This window comes from Apteryx rowi, unplaced genomic scaffold, assembly GCF_003343035.1.
Source record: "Apteryx rowi isolate R43461 unplaced genomic scaffold, aptRow1 scaffold_1364, whole genome shotgun sequence".
Classification (NCBI taxonomy): domain Eukaryota; kingdom Metazoa; phylum Chordata; class Aves; order Apterygiformes; family Apterygidae; genus Apteryx; species Apteryx rowi.
In genome coordinates this window covers 19,919-35,388 of record NW_020447602.1, presented here as the reverse complement: position 1 = coordinate 35,388, position 15,470 = coordinate 19,919, and the positions used below count along the sequence as shown (strand labels likewise).

Below are 15,470 nucleotides of genomic sequence, written 5' to 3'. Positions count from 1 at the left end.
CAGTGATGCTCTTCTCTAGAATCAACATTTATCCTGCACACTCGAGGTTTAATATCAAATATACTCTGTATTCCCCATGACTGAGTCAATCAATTTAGCAGCTGGGAAAAAATAAAGCAAAACAAAAAAATGAACAAAACCCCAAAAGCTAGCTATGCTAGCCTTAGTCCTGCCTGTCCTCTCTGCTAATATTAGTGTGTTTCCTTTACTGCACTTTTGATGCTGTAACTCTTATCCTCTGTGCAGGGAGTATGAGGAAACACACCCAAGCAGCACAGACATGTGCCTTTTGCAGGCAACAACAACAACAGACACTTCTTTTTTGTGGTCTATCTCATTTTAGAATTCTGCCACGGGGTGACAGTCACCTCACCATAGGTGTGTCTGGGTGTATGTCATGGGAGTATCACCACCTTGCCTTTCACGAATTAAAAAACTTAAGTACAATGAGCCAGGGCCAACAGGACAATGCAAACATTGACCCACAGGCCTTGGTACAGGTCATTGATCAACAAGTGACAGAGGAACAATACCTGTAACTGCTGGAAAGGCATACCATGATATCTTTGTGGACTGATTTGATTGTCAACCTGGGCCCACATCTGTCTATAAAACCCACAGTGACAGAGATGATGGGGGAGCCACTGGTACACAGGCACTCTGTAAAAGTGGAGGACCTGAGGTGGAATGATTATATGTTCATGCTGAGCTGCTACTAGCCCCCAATAGTGAGAGGTAAGAGCAGATGTCTCAATAGCATGGCCTTCCCAGAGTCCACAGTTCCAATAAACCTTGGACTGATGGACGCTGGGCATCTGTGGTGTGAATACTGCACTCTCAATGGGCCACAACATCCGTAATAGATCAAAGGACAGGAAGTGACAAAATCCTATGAAGTTTGAGTTATATATTGAATGACTCTCTGGCCAGCTTTCTCAGAAGAAATAGTACATAAAACTTAGTACAAGGTGAATACAGAAAAGCTGCTTTCATAAGGGTTAAGATTACTAGGACCTGACGGTGATTGATTGGCTTGCACCATATTAGCTTTTATTCTAATTGTTTTGTGTGCAATGAGTGGATACACACGTGAAAGCTTAATCTCTTTGCTCGCTAATGATGTATAATGCAAGTGAAAGTATGAGTGCATGTATGTTTGAAACTAGGGTATTTGCCGGATGGAGGCAAGGCAAAAGCATGGAATGGAAAGGGAATATCACAACCTTGCCTTGATCAAGAGCTGAGTAGCAGACAGGACAACACAAACAAGAGCTGAATGTGATGAGCCTTGGTACAGGCCATGGACCAGCAAGTGGCAGGAGAACAGTATCTGAAACTGCTGGAAAGGTATACCACGATATCGTGGATGATTTCCCACCATTGTTCAGAACTTCCTCATTGCAAAACATCCTATGGTGCTGATATGTTACTAACTCCAGTAACATCATCGAAGTAGAGAAACACATGTTACAAATAAACAGATAAACAGTCTGTAGTTTGAAGTCACCCTCTCTCCTTCTATGCAGAATGGTTAATGATCATCATCTTTATTTCCCCTTGGTGCCTGGCAAAGGATTTCAACCCAAATTATAAATTGCAGGAAGAGGGAAAGTGTTAACAGTCAAAACTGAGTTTTGAGTGAGGCCACATCTGGAGTACTGTGTCCAGTTCTGGGCTCCCCAGCACAAGAGGGATGTGGCACTACAGGAGCAAGTCCAGCGAAGAGCTACAAAGATGATTAGGGGACTGGAGCATCTCTCTTATGAGGAAAGGCTGAGAGAGCTGGGCCTGTTTAGCCTGGAGAAGAGAAGGCTGAGAGGGGATCTTATTAATGTGTACAAATATCTGAAGGGAGGGTGTCAAGAAGATGGAGCCAGACTCTCTTCAGTGGTGCCCAGCGACAGGACGCAAGGCAACGGGCACAAACTGGAACACAGGAAGTTCCATCTGAATGCGAGGATAAACTTCTTCACTGTGAGGGTGACAGAGCACTGGAACAGGTTGCCCAGAGAAGCTGTGGAGTCTCCTTCTCTGGAGATATTCAAAACCCGCCTGGACGCGATCCTGTGCAATGTGCTCTAGGTGACCCTGCCTGAGCAGGGCAGTTGGACTGGAAGATCTCCCGAGGTCCCTTCCAACCTCAACCATTCTGTGATTCTGTGATCTTTGCAGAACTGAGATTTGCAGTAATGCACATATGTAATGTCAGTTTGCCCATTGCTTGTCTCCACAGCTGCAAAACTGTCTGATTGAGAGGAGTGAGTCCTACTTTAAGTAAGGATTTGGGAAGCTGCATCTCGCTGACTTAGAAACTTATGTGTCTTACAAGTTCTTACAAGGACATGTTTTCTCCACTAGCTTTAGATCTCTGCTTTAGGATTCCATGTTAGTCACTTTACTCCTAATAGTGGTAATAGAAAGATGGAGATAGTGCCAMAGGGTAGTTTAATATTCCTTGTTCCTTTCTATTGTTAGTGTCTCCTGGCAGTACCCACACTGAGTAGCTAGGGAGCTTGATCAGTTCAGGTACTAAGTGAGGTGGAGTGGACTTGCTCCAGTTGTCTTGCACATGGGATGGAATAACCGTATACGTAGGTGTAGGCTGACCACTGAACGGCTGTGGAGCAATTCTGCAGAAACAGACCTGTGGGGTCCAGGTGAATGGCATGTTGAACATAAGTCATCAGTGTGTCTTTGTGACAGTGAAGGTTCACTGCGTACTGGGCCACATTAGGAAGAGTGTATGCAGCAGTTCAAGAGCAGGGAAAATTTCGTGCTGCTTGGCACTTGTTAGACTGCATCTGGAGAAATGTGTACAGCATGAAACCCCACAAGTGAAAAAACAGATGTCATCAAGCTTGTGTGAGTCTAATGGAGGAGTCAGAGCTAGACTTCTCAGAAGCACATAGTGAAAGAACAAGAGGTAAGGGGCATGATCTGCAGCAAGGAAATCTCCGCTGGACACAAGTGAATAACTTTTTACAATGAAAGTGGTGGAGCACTGGGAGGTGCCCAGAGAGGCTGTGGAATCTCCATTCTTGGAGATATCCAAGCTTACCTTGGACAATGTCCTGAGCAACCTGGTCCAGCTTTGAAATTAGCTCTGCTTTTAGCAGGGGTTTGGACCTCCAGCGGTCCTTCCCAGTCTCATGCTTTTCCTTTGGTTTGATTATATTCTTGCCGTTCCTTAAGATTTCAGAAGTGTTTCCCCAGAAGGTCTTTGGCAGATCTCAGTACCTAATTGGTCTCTGAGGTTTGAGTCAATGAGGAAGTACAAGAATGTAATATGCTACCACCATTATAAAAAGGAGCTGAAAAGAGAGGAGATTTATTTGCCAAGTGACAAATTAAATGGAGGAGGAAGGTCAGACATAGACCCCTTTTTGAAGCATCTTGGACTTTTGTGGATGTATCAGTAAATATTTGGAGTATTCCTTAAAGTTTGGGTGTGATTTTTTGGGGAGACAAGGAAAGGCGAAAGGGATAACGGTTTGGAAAACGGAATGGTTTAGTTTCCAAACTAAAGTAGAAGCTTTTAGATGTTATTCAGAGAGTTTCTTGTTTTAAGGGACCAGTCTCGGCTTCCAAAAAATGTCTGTTGTCTGTGGTATTAAAAAAGGATGTTCTAAGTTTTATGTTTCTGTGTTTTTGTTTTTGTTTTGTTTTGTTTTGGTGTAAAATGAGAAACAACCGTGAGATGATGCTATATGTCCCTGTGTTTGCTGGAAAAAGAACACTGAAGGGGAAAGAGTTGATGGGAATAGTGTGATAAGGAAGGTAATAGCATCCTAGTTCATCTGTAGCCTTTTGTTAAACATATTGTAAGGAGCCTGTCAACAAGATAGGTTTGAAGAAGGAAAATAGAATGCCATGTTTTGTATAGGCTATGAGCTATGTAAGACGTATGCTTGTCTTCCCTGGAAACTCATTGTGCTAGTGGCCTTCTACCCCTCCTTCCCCCTAGCCCCCATTCATTTAGAAATATCCTTATTGGTGGCATTGTGGGGCAGAAATAGCATCCAGGGTTTCAGGGTCAGATTTCAGAGTCAGGGTTTCAGATTCAGAGATCAAGACACAGTAGATAAAATCTGGGAGATCTGAGTGCAAATACAACTGTGCAAAGTATGTCTCTCTTCAGGGCAAGGAGGCCTGGCGTCCGGGAGAGGAGAGAGGAGAGAAGGAAAATGCAGCTGAAACACCATAGACCGGACCTTGTAAACCTGAAAGAAAAGAGTGTAATTGAGGGGCGTCGCTGGATGCTATTTCTGCCAGAGTCTTCAGGTTGCCTTTCACTTCCACAAGGTAATGGCAATTGCAGTGGTGACTGTTGTAGTAGCACCATACGGTAGTGCAATAGGCACGGTGCCTTGAACAGTGTACAGCATGCCTGAGCTTGGGGTAGGATGTTGTAGGGTGGAGGAATACTTGGAGAGAAGTGTCACGGGGAAGAAAGAATTGCCATCAGCATCAGAGCTGATCCAGCGGAGCTGTAGAGCTGAGGGTAAACAAAAAACAAATAAACAGAATTTTTTCTGATACTTTTTCCCCTTCCCCCTCTTATATTCTCTCTTGCTTAGGGTAATATCCATGCATTTTTTCTGTGCATTTCGCTTCCTTCTGTGGTATCCAGCCATCCTTCACTTTGCAGCATCACTTTTCTTCTGTCCAGCCCTTTCTCTATAGAGTCTCTCACTCTCTCTCTTTCCCCCTCCCCTCTCTCTTCCCACCCCTCCATTTTACTGCAGTAAATTTCTCTTCTGCAGTACTAATGTATCCATCAGCGGCTCTGTCTAATCTTCTTCTGTGTCAGTCTACAGTATGATTGCATTCCTCTGCAGTATTGCTTTTGAATTAATTTCAACTAGTAGGTCTTTGGGCACTTAGTCAAAGTACTCACTGTGTGCATTTTGCCTTTTCTATATTTGACGGAGGGTGAATGCTGTCATTCCATTCAAAGATTCATTCGTCCTCAGGTCCTAAACAGTTTTTGCACATGCACTTCTCTCAACTAATCCAGTGTGGAACCTGTATGAATCATTTTAACTGGGATGAGGACTCTGAGCTTGGGACTGTATTTACATGAACAAGACTGTTAATAATGTGGTTCCTGTGGCTGCTCCAGTCTCTCACGGGGGGTTCATTACTGGCATACCCCTTTTATGTCAGCAGAATCAGACTGACTTTTGTTCTTATGTTGTTTTCCACTGGTTCTCAAAATAGGCTTTTTTGTTTTTTTTCTTCTTCTGCTAGCCATAAAGTCTCAATGAACAACACAAGAGTAGTGGAATTCATCCTCCTGGGACTGACCAACAGCCGCTGTTTGGAGATTTTCCTCTTTATGTTTCTTGTGATTGCCTACTTCTTGATCCTGCTTGGAAACATCACTGTCATCACCATCACTCTGGTGGACCACTGCCTTCAGACCCCAATGTACTACTTCCTCAGGAATTTTGCCCTTTTGGAAATCACTTTCACCTCCACATTCATCCCAAATACTCTCTACAGCCTTCTGACAGAGAGRAAGACGATTTCCCTGCCTGGTTGTTTTCTTCAGATGCTGCTTTTCTTTTACTTGGGCACCTGCACATTTTTCCATGTGGCAGCAATGTCCTTTGATCGATATGTTGCTATTTGCCGCCCTTTGCATTACACAACCATTATGAACAGCAGGTTTTGCCTCCAACTGGTCCTGGCTTGCTGGGCAGTGAGTTTCCTCTTGATGTTTCCTCCCACCATTATGATTGTCCAGTTGCCGTTCTGTGGTCCCAATGTCATGAACCACTTTTACTGTGATACCTCCCTGTTGTTGCAGCTGTCCTGTACAGACACAGGTTTCATCGAAGAACTGATGCTGATCGTAATAATTATCATCATACCTGGTACCTTAATAATAACTGCCATTTCTTATGGCTGCATTATTGTAACCATCTTGCATATCCCATCTTCCACAGGTAGGAAGAAAGCATTTTCCACTTGCTCAGCTCACCTCATGGTGGTGATGATATTTTACAGTACCTCCATTTACAGGTATATCCGCCCAGCACAGYGAGGTGGGCAGCATTCTGACAAAGTTCTTTCTTTCTTCTTTTCTGTGGTGACTCAGATGCTTAACCCATACATCTACTCACTCAGGAACAATCAGGTCAAACAAGCCTTGAAGGGGAGCATGTTGAAGGCATTTTCTAGCTCCCTGAGGCAGTCATGAGAACTGGAGTAGCCCTTCCATGACTGAATTGTTGCCCAGTTGTGGCATCAACACTGTGTAACTGTGAATTTAAGCCTCTAAATTCAAATGTTTTTTGCTTTATACATGTTGTGACGTTGCTTCTTCTGTTAGCAAGACAAATATGCCAGCAAAGAAGGGATATACTAGTCCTTCAGTAACTTGACTCAGTTTGCCTGTTTTTTTTTTTTTTTTCTCTCTCTCTTTGGGAAAATCATGCAATAGCGTTGGAAACCAGCTGGAGCAGTCCAAGAGTTTATAATCGCAAGCTGTTTACTCCTAGCCTCCACTTTGAGGTTGCTACCTCCTAAGCAACTGTATTTAAAGAACATTTGCTCACCAAGGCTCATTCCAACAAAGACACTGCAGTATCTTAGGTAGCATTCAGCACTGAACAGCACTAAATGCACACAACTTCCTGAGAGAATCTCAGTGGGAGCCATGGAGTCTGAATTCCCAGTACAGTCAGTGGAGATCTAGTCACTGCAGTCACTGGAGTCCAGAGAACTGTTCATCTGTCCAGACATTGTCTGATTTAGGGAGGACTGGGCAGCTCTCAACAGTAGTGACTGTGTTTGCTAGATCTCCAGTGACCAGGAAGGTAACTAAAGCACCCAATACACATGGCATTATGCATACCTAGAGTGCCATTTCAGTCTCGAAATATAGGTCTTCAGTGATATTTTAGGGTAAAGAAGATATGTGCACGGGGCTGACAGATATGACACTGGCTCTAGAGGAAACATGCACTTCTGGAGTGGTAGCTGTAAGCCAAATGAGACAGCCATAGGCATTAAAATGTTATCAGATGACTCTCTTGAGGTACTGGTGTTGCTCCCAGCTTAGAGGTTGAACAGCTCAGCTGGTAACAAAAGCGTATCAGTCGTTCTCTCAGAACTTTTTTTGGTCTGCAAAAGAATACTGACTTTAAGAAAGCAATATTGACACTAGCTGATCTATTCTGGAGAAAACAGATGTAGAGTTGGGGGGGGGGGGGGACGGGACCAAAAGATCTCAAAGGAAGAGCTGGGCACACTTTAGAGTCTTAGGAAACAACCAAGAACCTCTTGAAGAAGCGCTGGAAACAACAGCAATGAAGATGATAATTCACTACTACGACTCTCCTGTTTAAAGACAAGGCAAATAAGTGAATCAATCTCTTTTATTATTCCCATCAGATATCCTTATTTTGCTCAGTCTGCCTGTTTTGAAGCCACATCCTTCTCCGGCCCTATGATACAGTGTTCCGTTGTGTTTTCCTCTGCCTCATCTCTAATCCTTTGCTGCCATCTAAAGGCCAAAGCGATTCAAATGCATTTCCCGGCTACTACAGGTATTCCCTGCTTTTTCCTCTTGATTTTCACTTAGGTAAATAGACTTCTTTCAGACAGTGACTTAGTAATAGCCTTAGGACCAGGGTCAAAAACGTTTCTTCTCAGAAGTTGTTGCTACGGTAGTAATTACACATTCCCAGTCACTGACACTCAAAGGTCCATACTCTTAAACTGTTAGTGTGCTTCTGGGCATGGCTTTAGGCCAGGAAAACTGCCAGGCCCAATTCAGGATTTAGCATGTGTCAGAGTCCACTCTCAAGAGGCAACTTTGGTGGGCATCTCGTTTTTGGGAACTAACAAAGTTTGGTAGAATGATGCTGCCAGACTGTGTCAGTCAGCCTCTGGACCAGAAAATGGGATGTGGGACACTGAATTTACTTAAACAAACAAACAAATGAAAAATGCTGAAGAGATTTGGCATGTTTTAGCACCTGAGGCTGAAATAATCTCACTTAAGTTTAGGGAAGCAATTCATGTTCCTAAGCATAGGAGTCTATCATCTTTCAAGTTTGTCTTTCCCAGCTGGCCTCCAGCTGCTGGTGTGGAAAGTGTCTGGAGGCCTTATACCATGCCTGGAAGCCCTGTACACATGCTTGAGACACTTTTGGGTGTCTAAGTTGGTACTAGACCCTTATGTAYAGGCTTCTGAATGGTTCCCTGAGTGCTTTGCCTAAGCTCACTGCTTTTAATGAGAAGAAATATTCATATTCAGTGCACTAGTCATTTTTCCACAGAGCTGTTCCAGGCAGAGATACCTCCATTCTGATATGTAGCATGTAGCTGATACTGGCACTGTTCAGGAAACCTGGTAGTTCTTTATGAAGAGTATCCCCCAAGTGCAAGACTAGTTCATCCTGATACTCAGGAAAACAAGGAGATTTATCAGGAGACTGGCAAGGCATTCATGACAGAGCTCCAGTACAAAAAAAAGGCAACATACAAGTGGTGGAAGCAGGAACAGGCTACAAAAAAAGATTTAGAAACATTGTCGGGGCATGTAGGGATGGTGTCAGGAAAACCAAAGCTTACCTCAAGCTGAGATTTGCAAGTCTCTTAGGAGCACTAAGAGCATCTACCACAACATTAGTAGTAAAAGGATAAACATGGAAAATGTGGGACCACTGCTAAATGGAGTGGGTGGGACACTGGGCACAGAGAAGACTGAGGTACTCAATGCCTTGTTTGTCTCTGTCCTCATGAACAGGGTCTTCCAGGCCTCTATGAAGGAGTTCAAGGAGGACAAGAACTATCAGCAGTGCATAAGGATCCAGTCAGGGATTGCTTGAGAGCACTTGGCCCTGCAAGTCCATGGGACCCAGAAGGCTGCATCTAAGGGTGCTGATAGAACTGATTGGCATTCTTGCAAGGCTACTCTCATTTATATTTGAAAGGCTGTGGAAATCTGGGGGATCCTTGATGACTGGAGAAAGGCAAATGTTGCACCCAACTTCAAAAAAACCCAAAAGTCAACCTGAGGAACTACAGGACAGAGCCTCACTTTGGTCACTGGGCTCTCCCACAGGTAGAGATGAATCCCACCCCTTCTACCAACAGCCTAGTCCAGCAGATCTTATTCCCTGAGATTCATGGTCTATGTCTTGTGTTCTGGGACAGCAAGGAGGCCTTCACGTGCTGCTCATTGTGCTAGGAATACTAGCTGTAGCGTCCCTGCTGAAGTCATACATGTCATACATGTAGGATGTGGCCCCCAAGCCAAAGTATTCACACTCCTTGCAGCTGGACTGCTTCAGAGAGTTTTGCGGCATTCATGTTGCACAACCTTTTGTCCTGGTCTGGCCCAGAGGGCCCAAAGATATTCCCCTGCCCCAAGTTAAAATTATCTGAAAACATGTGAGGATTGTATTGCAGTCCATTAGAGTGAGACTTTTGTACAATAATGACAGGAGTCTGTGCTACAGCCATTACAATATGTGAACAGGGGTACCTGAATTTACAACACTTGATGGGATAGTGATGGATAACTAGAGGGAGCCAAATGAGGCAGTCTTGTCCCTATTGCCTATAACGATGGTCCCTGGAACACGCAATCCCAAGAGTCCCACCACAACACAGAGGGAATCTGTGGGTTTGTTGAAGTCCAGAAGCGAATGAACTTTGACTCACTGTGGACAATCAGAATTTAGAATCCAAGAATGAAGTAAAAATAATTTACCTCACCATGTGGTTGCACCCACTGTATCTAGAGGAACTCTGCAATGCGACAAGTAAAGGTCAGCCTCAGTGCAGCTGAATAATATCAGTCCCACAAATCTAGAAGTGTAGTAGAGAACAGGGTGTCCAGCTCTAGTGTAGTGGTAACAGATTTTTTCAAAGACGTGGAATGAGTTGTCTTCTGGAGGTGGCACTCTCTCACCAATACTAKAGCTGGAGCCAGCATAACTATTCTAGACATATATCATCTTTGTAATACTGTAGATGGAAAAGATATATCTTATGCCAATTCTCCTGATCTAGTTGTGACTATTACAAGCGTCAGAATGGAATGAACAGTGTTTAGCACCTGGAATTCAAAGAGTGAAAATCATTACACCTGTCTTTGTGTTGTCTAATGCAGGCTTACAAAGTTCACTTCAGATTCCCAAATATATCTGGTGCCATTTGAGGTGCCATAGGGTACCTAGACATTCTCATCAGGCTGGTAAATATGATATAGGACCTATAAGAAACCCACACTCTTCTGGATAGACGATTGGATACCAGGTGGGGTACTCCAGGGCATCTCAAACTATGTCCAAGCCTGTATTCTGGTTTTGTTGTGGGCTGAACTTGAGTTTTCTCTCCAAAAGAGTGAATAAACTCTGATTCAGTGATGGTAATCATGTGTGAGTGTGCTCAGGGAGTGGCAGGGAGCAGAACTTTGGAATCAGAGGGACAGTGCCAAGGGGTCATTTGTTGGGTCTGTTTTTTTCTCCTTTGTAACAAGAAGATAATGAGCATCAGTTGTTTATGGTTGGAATATGTCATTATATCAGTCTTGAGGTGGAGTATTGGGGTTTCCTACTCACACCAGCAAGTGAGAACTGGGAGAGGCACCAGCAGAGCTTTGGCAAGAAGTATTGGGATACATAGACATCAAGAAAAACCATTAATCCCATAGTTTTGATTGCATTGAGCGGAGCTGGAGGTATTCAAGGGTTAGGGTTACAATGGACCGGGGTTGACATGCAATATTTCAGTCTATATGTGTTTAAATTCAGGAATGACCTGGATTGGAGTGGACGGCAGGGACCTGTGAGCTAGGACGGAGCCTGTCAGCAGGGCTGTGGTTGATGACCATGTCAGGAAGCATGTTTCAGTTACAGTATCTTGCCTGATCGTTATCAGAGGCCTAGAGAGCAGGTAGCTGCCTCTACCAGTCTCATGAGAGCTCAGGTTTGGAAAGGAAGATCTGTGGAGTTTCCTTTCCACATTCGCATGTGGGGATGACTGAAAGGATCACCTTTCCCAGTACCTGAAGATTAGTGTTTGACTTCTGGTTTTTGACAGAACATACTGAGAGGAAGCTTGCTACAGGAGAACTTTCTGTTCTCTGCCTGTAATCAAAGCCTGTGAGTTTCTGCACTAATGAGCCCCCATGGGAACATGTTGTCTGACTCAGCTTCCAGTTTTGCTTCTTACTCTGGGATCCATTAAAACTCCAGGTAAATTTTCTTTCTGCTTCTGCCAGTCATTTCTTCAGGCGCCTTGCCAGATTTTGACACAGTTGCAAAGTAACAGGGAGGCAGCACCAGATTCCTCGGGAGACTTATTAAAGTGCTGGCAGCCATAATGAGCTCTGTGTTTGGTGTTTTGCCTCTCCCTATAGAGTTGTGTGTTGTGTAGTGAACTAGAGAGCTCTCAGATGTGTTTCAATGAACATGTAAAATGTAATTTTCATTTGTCACTTGTTTTAATTAGGTACTACAGGAAGAATGGAAATAAAGATATTTTGAAAGGAAATTAGTTTGGCTCATGTTCTGGTGGGAATGAAAGAGAAGAAGAGCAACTTTATGATCAAGCAGTGAGTGGACAGAGACACCCTTTGATCCAATGATATAGTTCTTTTTAGTCCAGTCTCTTGCCACTGCACCGCACAGAAGTGTCCCAGTTAGTTTGCAAAGTCTTCACCTGCTCTAATTACCACTGATTTTATATGTTGTACTAACTATGCACAAAAGCAGCAGGAATATTTATCATAATTACCAAAAAAAAACCAAACAAAAAAAACCTCATGGCCTGTTTTGCTGAAAGGAGGACATATATTAATTATAACAAAATATAATGTCATGTCTTTAACTTTGGTCCCAGCAAAGTCCAGTTTCCTCAGAAAACGAACCTTGAAAACAGCTGGATCAATGGAGACATGAATAGGTAATAGAAATTTTCAGGGGTAATTAGTCTGAAAAATGCCTAAACAACAGAATGAACAGAATTAGATTAAGAGAAACTGAATGTTTGTATAGAAGGAAAATATCCAGCTAGATCATTGACTTGTGAGATAATTTAGCAAATGGAAAAGGCAATCGGCTATCAACTTGTTTGACTAGTTCAGGAATTAAAGAGTTAATGCGATACAGCTATGTATAGGAGTATTTACTTGGGATGGATGTTTTCCTCCAAAATTAACAACATTTTTCAACATTTCCAGGATAAGAGACTGAGAAATTGTAACAAAAAGTTTCAGACATGAACAATGGATTCAGCTGATAAAAGTGGAATGAGGGTTTTTTTGGAAATGTCAAACCAACTGTTGGAACTATTCATTTAAAACTCATATCCCATTTACAGCCAAAAGGAAGCTCAGAACCATTACCACCAAAACAAAACAAAAACATGACCATGAAATAAACAATAGAAAAATAGAAAGGTGTAAATAGCAACACTTTTTAAAGTTAGAAATATGTGGATAAAATAAAAAAAAGGGGGGGGTGAAGTCATATTTTCTTTTAAAGTTTATTGCTTATTTCTTGCTTTTATTATTAAAGTGTTCATAACATTTTGTTTTGGGTATCTGTACCCATTTCAGTCATGAACTACAGTAGCTCTCTTTACCCTGGGATTGCATGCAATCACCTTTCTAAGAAGGGTGCACAAGACTCCAGTCATGCTATTCTCAGTAGACTCACTTTTGAGAGACCCTATACAGCCTGCTTGGACTTGAGGGTTTATTTTGGGTGAACTTAAGAGATTCAGTTGAAATCCACCAAAAGCCTTTTTTAGAGTGTTTTAGCCATACAAGAGCCTATTGTTATTTCAGTATAGTTAGTCATATGAAGTCATGGGCTCTATTCTCCTCTTCCTGATGTAATGTAAACCAGGACTGAGTCCATTCCATGTGGTGGAAGGTCTGGGATCTATCTACGAACTAGCACGGGTGAAGTTCTGCCAGAACATCATGACCTTCAGCAAAGACAAATGCAAAGTTCTGCACAGGGAACAAAATAACCCCACTCCACAGGACAGGCTGGTGGCCTGGTGAACCAGATGTTGAACATGTCTCAGCAGTGTGCACTTGAGATGATGAAGGCTAACTACATATGGGACAAGATATTTATAAATTGCTTGTCTTTTATGCTGAAGTGTCTCTTATCATTGGTGGGTAAAAACAGGGAAACTGCCTTTTACATTTTTCTGTGTTCAGTTTCTGATTTACTTTTGGACCCAATGGAAAATGTTTGCTTGTCTCCTAGGGTCTACACTGATGTCTTTGCCAGGTGCAATGTTCAGATTGTATTTGGGGACCTGCAGCACTCTTTGAAGTTCAGAAGGAATGGAATTCATCTGATCTCTAAGGGCAGGATTTAGCTCAAGATTAAAAAAATCTACATTAAGACATCTATACACACATTTCCATGTAAGTTGGATGTCCATATAGTCAATGGAGACCCAGTCAACATAGCCATCAGAGTTTCAGGCATGATTTGTCTGATTGGCAGGTAGGTTTCTACTTCAGAGTGAGCTGTCTAGGCTCTACATGAGGTTTTCAGTTTCCTACAGAGAGGTGCCTGGCACCCTTTGAGATATCTTAGGGTATCTGACACATCCCAATGGGTCTGGACCAGTAGGAGCAGAGAGAAGACTTTTGTTGTTCTGGAGTAGCATCTAGGGGCCAAATGTGATATCACAAGGCAACTCCAATGGCAACAGATTTCTTTTTTTTTTTTTAGAAGTTTTGGCACTTGACTCATTTTCCAATATGTGCTGTTCCATTACTGTCAATGGAGAACTTGACATCACTGGGGACAGTGTGAGTCGGCTCTGCAGCCAGCATGGGCATGATTCAGGTGAGTCTGAAGATACTTGATTTTAGACATCTAAATGAAGATGTAAGTTAGGCATTTAAATCTTCATTATTATCCCTGGAGGTCCAGTCAATACAGTTGCAGGAATCTAGTGTAGCCACCAACTGTATTCTCTCAAGTCCAGATACAGGTGTCTGAGCCATTAGAAGTGCCCTTAGGTAGCTACCACGTCTGCAAGCAGCAAACAAATGTTATACAGGATTTATGGAAAACCTGCAACATTCTACAGCAGCAGCTGAATGCCACACAAGATACTATAGAGCATTTGAAAGATACAAGATTCTTATGTGACAGAAACTGAATTGCACCTTGGGCAGGAGTTCAGACACCCACGGCAACACCTACTTTTTGATGTCTTAATCTGAGAACTGAAGACCATTCCCCAAAGTCTTCACACACAACTTCTAACATGCACACTCTTGGTTATTCTATGAAGAAGATTATTGAGCAAGATGAAACTTCAATCTGACCTTGTATGGATGTTCTGGGTGGACTCATAGCTGATCTGAGGAGAACTTAAAAGACCTGAATACGGGCACCCAAATCCTGGTATTGACCTGTGAGTCAGGCATCTAAACTCTCAGTACAGTCAACTGAGCCACAGAAGTGATTCAGCTGATCAAATATAGGTGCTCATGCTAATCTGAATGGTTCTCTAAAGTCCTTTCATTATGTTGCTCTCCAGTGAGTATAATTGAAGCTTAGAGACATAGCTCATATGGATACATCAATATTACAGAACCCAGCTTCAAATGAAATGCATCCTTGAAGTCATGAAATGATTTCCACACATGAAATGAATGAACATATTCATAAGAAAAATTACAATAGAAAGCAAAACTCCAACAGATTCCCAGGTCACTGGAAGAGAAAAGAGCAAGAAGCTTGTATATTCAATATAAGACTTTGGAAAAGGCTATATATTCTTTCTGTGGAAGGTTCACAGAATATCTAGGGAAGACTGAGAATCATACATATTGTGAGACAAGAGAGACATTTTAAYCTTCATTACAGTTGCATAAATTTATAGAAACTATAAAGATTTCAATGGAGCTGTAATCCACACATGAATATATACCTGTTCTGATGTATACACAGAACTGATGAACTATATAACCACAGAGTGGGGAAAGAAGTGATCAGAGAATGTGGTTAATCAACAGCTTTTGCAAAGGCCTGTGCAGTTCAACCAAAATCATGTGGAAAGGTCTTTTTATTGGTGAACAGAGTCTATTGGATCAGTTTTCTCCATGCAGCTTTGATCTTCTTGTTCCTCATACTGTAAATAACTGGATTAATTAGTGGAGTCATTATGGCATATGGAATAGCTATCAAGAGATCAAGGGCTGAGGAAGAACTGGATATGGGTTTCATGTAGGCAAAGATGCTAGTTCTAAAGAACAAGGAGATCACAATGATATGAGGATGCAGGGGGAGAAGGCTTTATGCTGACCTGCCTCAGAAGGAATCTGAAACACCATAGCAAAAATTAAAGCATACAATGCAATGGTGAAAGCTACACACCCTAAAATAAAATACATGCTAATTATGAGAACCCAGACTTCACTGTTGTAGGAGTCAGAGCAAGTGAACTTAAGGAGCTGTGGGATT

The 15,470-nt window shown here is 42.5% G+C and overlaps 1 protein-coding gene across 1 annotated transcript; it reads left to right on the top strand.

Moving 5' to 3' along the window:
- The first annotated feature begins 4,275 nt into the window (after positions 1 to 4,275).
- On the top strand, positions 4,276 to 6,273 carry LOC112961689 (olfactory receptor 49-like). The gene is made up of 2 exons (XM_026057098.1): positions 4,276 to 4,302; positions 5,251 to 6,273. Exon 2 carries the CDS (start codon positions 5,264 to 5,266, stop codon positions 6,203 to 6,205), a length of 942 nt encoding a protein of 313 aa, XP_025912883.1. The 5' UTR covers positions 4,276 to 4,302; positions 5,251 to 5,263; the 3' UTR covers positions 6,206 to 6,273.
- The last annotated feature ends 9,197 nt before the right edge of the window (positions 6,274 to 15,470 follow it).